The 12,462-nt window shown below is 39.3% G+C and overlaps 1 protein-coding gene across 8 annotated transcripts in view; it reads left to right on the forward strand.

Annotated features, from left to right (window-relative positions):
- ADGB (androglobin) overlaps positions 1-12,462 on the forward strand; it is a 118,340-nt gene that overhangs the window by 21,571 nt on the left and 84,307 nt on the right. For 7 of the 8 annotated variants that reach the window (XM_084777483.1, XM_084777489.1, XM_084777484.1 and 4 more), the window contains 3 exons: positions 1,112-1,204; positions 3,764-3,835; positions 4,566-4,775. In XM_084777483.1, coding sequence (XP_084633609.1) covers positions 1,112-1,204; positions 3,764-3,835; positions 4,566-4,775 — 375 coding nt within the window. The remainder of the gene's footprint in view (positions 1-1,111; positions 1,205-3,763; positions 3,836-4,565; positions 4,776-12,462) is intronic. The other variant, XM_084777488.1, reaches the window with a different exon arrangement.

The following is a 12,462-nucleotide window of genomic DNA, read 5'->3' on the forward strand; positions in this document are numbered from 1 at the left end:
TCCTGTCATAGGGCTGCTGTGCTCTCAAGGCCTATTGTCATAGGGCTCCTGTCATAGGGCTGTTGGGCTCTCAGGGCCTACTGTCATAGGGCTCCTGTAATCTCAGAGCCTGCTGTCATAGGGCTCCTGTCATAGGGCTGCTGTGCTCTCAAGGCCTATTGTCATAGGGCTCCTGTCATAGGGCTGCTGGCCTCTCAGGGCCCACTGTCATAGGGCTGCTGGCCTCTCAGAGCCTGCTGTCATAGGGCTCCTGGCCTTTCAGGGCCTGCTGTCATAGGGCTCCTGGCCTCTCAGGGCCTGCTGTCATAGGCCTGCTGGCCTCTCAGGGCCTACTTGTCATAGGGCTGCTGGGCTCTCAGGGCCTGCTGTCATAGGGCTGCTGGGCTCTAGTGGAGACATACTGTTCTGGCTGTTATGGATTACATTTTTACACTGGTGTGTAGGCACCTGGGTTTGGGAAGATCGTAATTCTAAGTGCAGATATTTAGTCTTTTCTTTGTTGGGCAGGTATGCTATTCCTTGGTTTCTGTTGCCCTCTCTGGTTCTTAGAAGAGTATGGTGGCTGGTGGGTGTTGCCTGGTAAGAAATTCTTCTGGGATTCTGATAGGTATGACCACTGGGGACAAAATGTATTTCTAGGTATTCGGAACTGACACTCGGGGATGGGGATGGGCTAGAGGGAGGGGAGGAGAGATTCACAGGAAGGAGGGAAACAGGTTGTTTCACCAGGATCTGCTTAGTTCCCTTGGAATGGGACCAGAGAGGAAGCAGAGTCCAAAGCAGGTGGCACTGCAAAGCGGGCATGAGAGCTGTGGGTTAGACTTGGAGGACCCAGAGGTGAAGATTTAACCACTTCCCTGACCATTCTGAATTTCAGTATTCAAGTATTTTACAAAGTACTTCTGAATACACACACACACACACACACACACACACACACACACACACACACACATACATACATACACACACACATACACACACACACCATCCACAAATGATACTATATTGATCTAACATTTGTATCAGTTGTTTTTTTAAATTTAAGATTGGAATTTTATTGTAACAAAACTGTATAACACGTTCAATTTATTTACTTATTTTTACCTAGCACTTTTTTGAAGACCCTGAAGGGAAGATTGAATTGCCACCATCATTGAAAATCTTTTCTTGGAAACGTCCGCAAGATTTTATACTTAGCCGTGTAAGAATTATTTTCACTATTGAATGAAATACTTATTACCTACAGGGATGGAATATCTTATTGACCAAAGCATGCAGTCCTCAAATAATTTGTATGTTTTTTCTGTGATTTATAGCAAAAGCAATTGTTCTTTTGGCTTCTAACTCAGAAGTTAGTATTTATAAGTGTATTTTAGTAATTCCTTTATTGGTGGAGCTATGGAGATGGCTCAGCTGATTTGGTGTTTTCTGGTCAAGGATGAGGACATGAGTTCAATCCCCAGAACCCTTTTAAAAAGCCAGCTGTGGCAGCATACACTTGCAAACACAGCACTGGAAAGGGACACACAGGCTACTTTCCAGGCCTCACCAGCCAACCAGCCTAGTGAATTTCAAGTGAAAGTAAAACCATCACTGTAAAGCCAGAGTGGGAGTGACTGAGGAAGAGACACAAGGTTGCCCTCTGGCCTCGCCTCCACATATGCCACCCATGTGTCCTAGCACACACACATGCATACTCACAGAGGCATAGCATAATAACAAGCTTTGTACAGATGTCAAAGAGATTATTGTATTTTTGTTGAAAGCCTTGGTTTTTCTACTTCTACCCAAAATGCCAAATTATAGCCAAACATGTTGCACAAAGTTATTCATTATTTCTGACTGTCGGATTCTGCATCTCGGCAGGAAATCACAAGGCCTGAAGGTCTGTTTCCTCTAATGTTTATTAGAACCAATTTTCTAGTCCAGGAGATTTGCACATGGGTTCCCGTCTTCCAGGGCTCCTTCAAACATCTTCCAAAGCTCATCTTGGTTTCTAGACTCCACGCTCAGCCAATTGAATCATACGTTTGTGGAGATGCCTTCATTCTAAACAGCTCTCACATACTTCAGAACTTTAGATGCTCCAGCCTAACATCTTAATAGCCACGTTAATTTGAGTGTATTTCTTGTCTCTGGGGTTTTAATTATCACTAATGCCTTTGCCCTTGCTGAATTTCTTACTGTTTTCACTGAATGCCTAGAACACCAGTAGGGCAAATTAATTAGTACCAGTCAAATAGTTGTAACGGAGCTGATTCTTGTGTGCGTTTGTAGCCTATTGAGTTGCTGTTTCCACATGAAGTAGTTTTTATTCTTCAAAGTGTTAGCCTCCATTACAGTTGGTACCAATGCAGGAAAATGGAATTCATTCCCCTTACTAATTGAAAAAATGCTGCATCTACATTCAAAATAATTTACTGAAACAATGGTGTATTTTGAATAATGTTTCTTTGTTAGCCGTTTCAGATAAGTCCATTATGCACAAATCATGCTTCTGAATCAATTTTAATATCAGACAAAATGCACATGAATATAAATTTTCCACTGTCCACATAATGCACCTAACATTAATAAGCTTTTAATAACTCTTAATCTATAAATTTACCATTGATTCATTTTATAAATCAAATTATTTTTGTGAACTCTACTTTTTAGTAGACCTTGAGTTACATTTGTATTAAAATTAAATTCAGTCTTTTAAATAGACTCTTCACGCCCATACATCATAAGAGGCCATGAGCCTGCACACCACTACTGGTCCTCGACCCAGGTTCAGCCACACATCCTAAGAGGCCTCATCAGCCTGCACAGCGCTACTGGTCCTCCACACAGGTTCCTCTCTAGATGGATCATCTAGAATAAGGTAACACAGAACATCTAGAACTGAAAGTCTAACTAAGGAAATCTCTAGAAGGTTTCAAGATTTGATGTATAGCATCACAGTAAGAATCATTAAGCATACTTGCAAGTACGGTTAAAACAAGGACAAAAAGGTCTCATAAAATAATAACTTCATATGAGATTTGATCTAGGACACCTTCCTTTCCTCCAACTGTTTCATGAACCTAATCTCTTTTTTTATTTTTTATTGCAACTCTTCACTGTTCCCTTTACTCTATCCAAACACTTCCACATGCCCTTCTTTTCATTAATTGCTGTTACATGCATTTGTGTATATACATGTGTATTCCTAAATATAACTTGCTGAGTCTCTATATACTGTATTCCTGTGTATGATTTCCAGTGAAGTACTTTAAGAAAGCTCAGGTTACCTTGGCCTCACCTCCTGCCCTTCAGAGTCACATTTGCCTGTAAACAAATGGTTGTTCACTACTTTTGATAGCAGGGTTTATTTTTTACACCACCAAAAAGGAGTCCTGATGTGTGCAAATTGTTTGGTTCCTCTGAAGGAATGGGCTTGTGTGATGGTTTCCAACATCAGAGGTTACATTGTAAAAAGCTGGGCAGCTGGTGTGATGTAATCTCAGCCTTTGACTTTAAAAACCCTTATCAGGCTTTGCCAAAGGTGTTCCCAGGCACTAGCCTGCTCTTGGTGGGCCTGTTAGAGGACGTGCTCTATTATTCATTGGCTTAATGCAGCGTGGTGATCTGTAACATTCAGGAATTTTGGTATAACCAATTGGTGTGCTCTCCCCTGGAGAAGACTACTTCTTCCACAAAACTGTCCTTCAATAAGTTAGATTTCTTCTATTTTTAAACAAATATATATGTGTCTACTTTGTTTTTTCAATTTCAGCCTCCCGTAGTTGTGAAAAATGAAATCATGTTTGACTTGTTTTCACCAAACGAGCACTTACTCTGCAGTGAGGTAGGTAGGGCCACAGGGCCCATTCCCAGCTGAGGAATGGCTCTAGGCCCGTCTACATAAACAGCTCCTGGTCAGCCATTGGCACTCACCCTTGCTCACCGTTAAGTCATGGTACTGTTGAATGGGATTTTTCTCTCCCCCCAGTTCCCTAGACGTATAGCTGTCAATTAAAATTTGTATTTATTTATGTATTTATGGTATATAATTTTAGTGATATACATGCACACACACATCACACACACATACACACACCACACACATAACATACACACACACACACATACACACACACAGAGAGAATGGACAATTCATCAAATCAAGCATACTTGCTTGTGTGGTGAGAATACTTAAAATCAACCATTTTAGCTTACTTAGTTTTAAAAATTCTGTTTTGTGAAGTACTTAGTTGCACACCACCCCATATATGTATGAGTGCTGTGTATGTGCATGTATGTATGTATATATATATATAAACACACTCTGCTAACTCAAAGTCAAAGTCAAATCAAGTTTTTTAGGTCTATTTAATTTATATTGTTATTCTATATCATGAAAATAAGACCTATGATTTATTTCCATAATGTTTCCATAATGTTGAAATTAAAATGATGAATATACTATATGTAAAATTTATTATTACTCTTAGAAACGGATTTTTACCATATTTCACATAAAACTGCATTGTCATTTTAACGTAACCTATTAGTGGCTCCTGTTGTTTTGTGTCCAGCTGATGAGATGGATCATCAGTGAAATCTACGCCGTGTGGAAGATCTTCAACGGAGGGATTCTGAGCAATTACTACAAAGGGAACTCGGGGGAGCTGCCTACTCTGCTCTGGAAACCCTGGGAGCACATATACTCCCTCTGCAAGGCGGTGAAAGGCCACATGCCTTTGTTTAACAGTTACGGGAAGTACGTAGTGAAGCTTTTCTGGATGGTAAGTCATTCAAGGTGTTGTACGTTTATCCTCCCTATTAAAATAATCAACCAGAATTAAAAAACCAAAACCCCAAAACCAAAACCACCAAAAACAAAACAAGACAAAACAAACAAACAAACAAACAAACAAACCCCCACAGTCTTTCGTCTGCTTGGGCAAGATCAGATTTTCTCTAGCAGGGTTAGTTAACCATTCTCTGGGAGACTGCCAGGAATGTGGCTGAGCAGCCAGATAGTTGTGGAGCTCAGCGATTTCCAGTGGTTCTTCAGTGTCATCCAAGGAACCCCTTGCAGGAGAGCTGCTCAGCAGCAGGCAAGCACTAATACACAACATTCCCATAGGCGTTCTTTTTGCCAGCACGTGATGGATTTTCAACTGATAGAAATCTACAGTCTCTCACCTGGGGGAAGAACTTCTACCTCTTTCTAAGCAAGCCCCAGCTAGGAGGGCTCCATCCATACCGGTGTGCATCACCATTACTGAAGGACTGAAGTCGCTCTTTCTGACGAGATATGCTTGGCCCACCCTCTCATTATCTCCTTTTCCAGACACAAACCTTTCAGGCTTTGATTTTGAAAATTCTTTTCCAGTTCTCCCGCAATACTCATTCTTGTCTATCATTTACTTTGCCCTGCAAAGATTTAGAAACATGTTCCTAAGAGAACTCTTGGCTCCCTTCTGCTTGCTCGCTCAGTGTGTGTGGTCTGCTGCAGACGCGTTTGCTCTCAGTTGCTGCTCCCTTCCTGGCTCCCTCTTCTCTGCCCTAATGTTTTCTTTTGACTCTAGAGTGATTTCATTTTCCTCTCTTGTTAAAGAGATGCTCTTCCTTCTTTTCATGGGAACCTCAGAGCCTTTTTCTTCATGACCTCTTAGAGGGTAACCCATTTCCTCGAGTCCTCTAATATTTAAAATTCTGTTTTTTAAAAACTGTCTTTAGAGATCGAGGCCCCAAATCTCCAAAACTCAAGAGGCTTAAGCAGGAGGTCCTGAAGTTCAAGGCCTTTCTAGGCTACCGATTAGGATCAAGGCTAGCGTGGGTTGTTTAGTGAGAGCCTTTCTCAAAATAAAAAGTTAAAACAAACGACATCAAAACCGCAGTTAAGCGTTCGGGCTAAATGGTAGAGTGCTTGTCTAATTGTCCCCAGTACTGTGACATTAAGTGAATAATTAATTGTGGTTGTTATACCAGCATATTATTTCTCAGAAAAGTGATCACATTATGTTTAGTCTGGATTCTCAGCTAGTTGTTCAAAGTCCTTTGACATCAGCTAGATAGACAAGGCATTGTGTCTCACTGGGAACAGCACATAGGACAGACATTGGTTTCCCATTCCATCTGGCTGTAATGACAGGATGCAGGGACACACAGAGCCTTTCCAAGTACTTCCCAATTTCCATATTGCTTTGGCTCCCAAGAGGAGAGAAAGAAGCAGTTTAGCTATTGTTCCCCACTTGAGATACAGAATGCTGTGGGCAGCCTGTCAGTGTTTTTGTGCTTTCATCTGCTTGTAATAAAAAGATAGCATGTACACAGAGACCAGTAATCCCCCTCGTTGCTATTAGTGTATTTATGTGAAAATGCTCTTGTTTTTATTCCTCACTGAGCTTTATATTTTCATTCACACTATTATTACCCAATCTAGAGCTTCTTGGACTGTGGGGAGTACAGCAAAACACCAGCAAGAACATGTGGGGGGACTACAAATCCCAGTTTCCCATGTCCCCGCTCCCGTTTTCTTGACCTTCTTAATCCATCTGAGAGCAGAGGCTACAATGTTGTTTTGCTTCCGCAGTGTTGTTTTTGAGACTGGGTCTCAATTGTACTGTCTGGCCTTGAACTCACAATGTCGTATGGCCTTGGAGTGTCCCGTTCTTACAAACTCCCATCTGTTCAGCTAGCTGACATCAGCCACTGAGTAACACTTAACAGTCCTGCTATTTGAATCAATTCTCAATGATATCTCTGTTAATTAAATTTAGTGCACAATGCTTTCAAGATATGAAATAATGGCAATGACAAATTCTTTTTCTATTACTCAGTTACTGTATCACCCCCAAAGAAATGCTATGTTTAAATTATTATTATTATTATTATTATTATTATTATTATTATTATTATTATTATTATATCTCTTATCAGGCAAATTCAAATGCTATTAACACAATCAAGATAGAAAATCAGAGTTCTTTGTAAGTTAGCACATTGAGACAACCACAGTCAATGCGTCATGTGCATTTCTTTAACTGTATATGAGAATATACAAATAATACAGTTCTACAATTGCCCACTCTCTTAATCATGAGCATTTTCTATGTTCATATCTTCTTGTGTGTTCTGTGTACTGTTCTGTGGACATATAAACAAATGCATGCTCATTTATACTAAGCTTCCATTAACAAACCCTTAGGCTATGACCAGTGTTTTACCTATACAAACAAGGCTACATGTCAGTATCTTTATGTGTATGTCTTGCCAAAGAGGATGGAGTTTTCTCTTTAATATTGTTGCATGTGAAAAGTGCACCATTATGAATATGAAAATGTTCAATTTGATAAGCATTCAAATTACTCATTTTAATTTGTATTTAAGTTACTTTTGCCATTTAATTCCTTGTTTATTCCTTGTTATCATTCTTATTTTGAAATTTGTTTATCTATCCTGACTACGTGTATGACTTTTGAGTGTTCTTTTGGGATTCTCTTTCAGTTTTTTCTGTTTGTGTTTGTGAGCATACTATATATATTTATTTTTCCAGGAAGTAAAATATACATGCAAAGCTCTACATAGCCCTTAGTAAGAAACCTTCACTCTTTCCCTTTTTGGAGATATTTTTCTTAAACATTTTCTGAATAGCTTGAGAACTTCATCATAAATTTCTTAAAAATTATTTTATTTTTAGTTACACGTGCACCTCTCTGTGTGTCTGTGCATGTGCTTGTAGGTACCAAGGGAGGCCAGAAAAGGGCATAAGATTTTCTGGAGCAGGACCTACAGGCTGTTGTGAGTTTCCTGGTATAGGTGCAAAGGACAGAACTCAATCTAGTCTTCATGATTAAGTAGCAAGGGATTTTACTCACTCCCTCCCTCTCTCTCTCTCTCTCTCTCTCTCTCTCTCTCTCTCTCTCTCTCTCTCTCCCCCCCTCTCTTTCTCTCTACCACCTCATTATAAGTTTGCTTTATTATTCACATACAATTTTAAGAGATCCTGAGAACAATACTCTCATACTGATAAGATGTTATTTCTTTCCCCTTACCTCTTACTTCATGCTTCATGTACTATTTCCTTTCATTGCATTTTTTAAAATCCTTCCTGGAGAATCCTCCCCTTTCACTGTTTCTGAGTCAGTCCCTTGGTAGCGCATTGCCTTGATTTCCCTCTTTCTAGAATGCTTACTTCATCCTCATGCCTTGAAGGATATTTACCCTAGTACCAGAGCTTAAGTCGACAGCTTTTTTCCTTCAGCATTTGAAAGAACATGCTCCCTGATCGTGCTCCCCAATAATGACCCCCATGCTTCCCAAAGAATACTCTGCCTTAACCAGCAGACTGTCTCTGTTCTTGCTTTTGGCTTCTGAGATTTTAGCCCCCGTTTTCACTTTTCAAAAGTTCGGTATCACTGGCTGTGGATTTCTTTGTATTTACCCAGTTTGGTTTAATCTGGGATTCTTTCATTTACAGGTTTATATCTTGAGAAAAAAATGTGAAAGTTTCAGCTGTAATATCATAAGATGTATTTTTATATCCACATTCTTTTTCCTCTTTTTTGTTGACTTAAAAACATGGATATTGACCAATTCTGTGTCACTCCTCATGTCTGAGCCTTATGTGTTAATCTCTACAACTCTAATGTTCACTTTGATAATTTCTATGCCATCTATAGTCGATTGTTCCCAATAGGGAAGAAGTTTTAACTTTAATTTTTAAATATTGTATTTTATACTTTTTACATTTTTGTTAAGATTTTCATTTAAGAGTTTTCTCTGTTACTTATTGGAGCATTATTAGTGTTATTGCTTTTAGTTTCTTCTTTAATAATGTCACTTTCTCCCCAATGGGTAGAGTGTGTGTGTGTGTGTGTGTGTGTGTGTGTGTGTGTGTGTTTGTGTCTGTGCACGCACGCGTGTGCACATGTGTGTGTGTGTTCTGACAAATATTGACATCTCAGGCTCTGCCCAGGAGAAATGTCATTTTATTACTGCAGTGGAGGTCAAGACAGATTGCAGCCTTGACTGAAATTTCACTTAACTGGTGAAATGTCTTTCCAATGATTGTTTACTCCTTGATTTTTCTAGTTGTAATTCACACTGTTAGTTAAATAATGGATTATGCTTTCACCATGCTTACGGAAGGAAGCAGCATAAATGTATAGTCACTTAGCTAGAACCTAATTGTGGAAACTATGATAATTTAAATATGATAATATATGAAAATATTTTTATAATTTATATTTATAGGTTTCTTTGTCCCAGTAATTTATAAGTCTGTATTGCTTAATGTTGCATCATAGTAAGAGAAATACCTGACAGAAATGATTATAAGAGGAAATATTTACTTTAGATCACTGTTTCAGAGGACTCAGCACATTGGCAGGAGGGTGTGGTAGAGCCAAGCAGATCATGTCATGATTGGCCAGGAAATGGAGAAAGGAGCTTTGGCTCCTTCTCACTTTCCCTCTTTGATGCTACCCAGGTGGTAATCTTGCTGAGGGTGGGCCTCATCATTACTCTTCGGAAACATCCTCTTAGCACAGCCACAGGTGTGCCTGACTAATCTCATAGGTGATTCTAAACCTATATGTATTGACCATAATGGTTAACCGTTACAGAGGGATACCACTTTAGAAGCAGCCTTAAAACTGAAAAAAACAAAGAAAAAGAAAAATTGAGATTTAAAAAAGATACGGTGCTAACACAATAAACATTTTCAAATATCCAATATAGGCTTTACATTAAAACAGTAAAATATCAAATCTAAGAATCCTTCTGTGTTCAGCCATGGAGGTATAAACCTCATACACATGTACATAAGTTAATTTAAGCTGCTATAATTAAATACTATATACTGGGTAACTTAAAAATGATAGAAATTGCTGGAAGTGCAAGTAACCAGATGTCTAGTGAAAGCTTGCTTCCTAGTTCATCTCACTATTACCTAATATGACATAAGAGAACTCAAATCTTCAGCCATTTATAGGGACACAAATAATTTCATGCAGTTTCTAGTTTTGTGATATAATTACCTTCCAAAGACCTCACCTCCCAGTACCAACATAGCTATTAAATTTTCAACATTTCTTTTGAGGGCAAATGGCAGTCTATAGAAAGTATGTATGTAGACATAAATGCATGAAGTGTTTAATGTGTAAATTTTAAGGAAAGAATCAGCCAAACTAGAAGGACAGTTAGAAGTCTACTCAATTTATACTTTAGAAATGTACACAATACTGAATGTTCACCCCTGTGTTATAATAGATTTTTATTTAATAGACTTTTTGAAATATAATTGCTTACAATATAAGGGGCACAGTTTAATAATAAAAGCATTCTTAGTTAAAACATCTTCAAACATCTGGCAAGAGAGAGTAGCTGTTGAATTGCTTTAATATAATTAATTATTGAAGATAGTTTCAAATTCTTCTTTCATGGGATCCAGTTGGCCACTTTGAAACATGGGTTGCAATCAAAATGTGAGAGGAGACCTTCCAGGAGCTATTTTTTTTTAATTGTAGCACAATATGTCAACTTTAACACACCATTTTAACCATTTAATAGTAGAATTCATTTGCTTTAAGTGTTTTCACAGTTTGTGAAACTGTCACTATTATTTCCTGAATTTTCCATCACAAGAAGGAGAGACTTTGTATTCAGTAAATACTGGCTTCCCATTCTTTTCCTCTGTGCCCCTTGGTGACCACTTTCTCTCTCTATGAGTGTCCTAATTTCATTTCTGTTGTTGTAATAAATTATCCTTGCAAAAACCAACAGAGGGGAGAAAGGGTTTCTTTGCCTTATAGTTATTATAGATCATAGTTTGTCACTGTAGGAAGCCCAGGGCAGGTTCTCAAAGCTCATCACATCCATAGTCCAGAGCTGAAAGGAAGAAAAGCGGGCCGGCTTCATGCTCAGCTAGGTTTCTGTATTCACAGTCCAGGGCCCAGGCCAGGGAGTGGTACTGCCCACTTTCACACTGGGCATCTCCACCTCAATCAACCTGAAAGTCAAAGTTTCTCAGATGCCAACCTGATCTAGACACTCCCTCACTGAGACCTTCTTCCCAGTAATTCTAGGTTGTGTCAAACTGACAGTGAAAATTGACCATCTCAGTGAGTCTGCCTTTTTTTAAAGGTACATTAGTGGGCAAAGCACCTCTCTTCTTGTATCTCCCTTATTTCTGTGTTGATGTATTGTTGTTAAAGTTACACGTAAAGTTACAAGGATGGGGGTGCCTTTACCCTGTAGCTTTAACTCTATCTTGCCCTGTAGCATCTATTGAGAAAGAAAGAGACATATACAAGGTACTAAATAAGGTAATATTGAATTCAGGGTTACAAGTACCATAGAAGGAAAATACTTCAAATGTCACTTTCTTAGAACTTCCCTCTAGCAAAATGAATTATTTTATTCTTCTGGCCCTGGGGTGATTTTCACATACTAGTTTTATATTATTTATATACATGCCTTTGCTAACTAGATCATAAATACTTAATAGCAAAAGCCTTAGCTGTAATGATTAAAAAAATAAGAATGCCAGGCAACAGATATGGTATAGAGAAGTTTATTATATGAGCATGGAAGTGGGAGAGACATGAGAGAGAGAAGGGCGGCGGGGGGGGGGGGGGTTTGTCCTTTTCATATCCTGGGGCAAGGGCACACCTAGTGGTAGGTAGGTAATGACTTCATAGGTTGCTAGGCAGACTGGGGGCAGTATGCTAGCATACCTCCCTTTTGCTATAATTAAAAATGAGGACATTGGATTGCTTTTCATGCAAAGTAAGTTAAATTATATAAATATAGGTTCATTGGAAGCAGCTCTTGGCTGTCATGTGAGGGGGAAAAGAGAGAGAGAGAGAAAAGCAAGAGCAACAAAATATCCAGATTATATGATGAAGGGGAAGAAAAAGCTCTGTCCTGGAAAGTTCAGGGCAGAGGGTAAGGTACATCTGCCATGTCCTGCAGCAGATAGGGATTGAGGAGTGCTGGGAGAACCTGGAGCTCTTTGCCCCAGGTCTGAAGCACACCACTTCAATCTTTTGTTGATAATAAATGGATAAGAATCAATCATTTTTTGACTGCTTCCTGCTGACAGTGGGGTGGTGACAGGGAATCAAAAGGCTGAAATGTTGGCTAAGTCCAGGAAGAGCAGGCTCTTGTATTTGCTGTCCCGGGTCTGGGAACACCTGCAGCTAGGAAGGAAAATCCAGGTCCAGCTGACATGACCTGTGAGGTTGAACTGGAGCACCTGTGGGTAGCTGCGTTGACGCTGTCCTGGATGTAGGAAATCCTGACAGGAAACTGGAACATATATGCAGGCAGAACACAAAGTCAGTAGGTTAGGGACAAAATTCTCTTTTGGTGTATATTTGAAACCTTTGGGAGAGCGAGCAGCGATGGAAGTTTTGGAGGGAAGAAGAGAAAAATTTGAGTCTGTGGGGTCTTCCTTTCATTTTACCTTAGGTGTTTATT

The sequence above is a fragment of the Acomys minous genome, assembly GCF_964271855.1.
Source record: "Acomys minous genome assembly, chromosome: 3".
NCBI lineage: Eukaryota > Metazoa > Chordata > Mammalia > Rodentia > Muridae > Acomys > Acomys minous.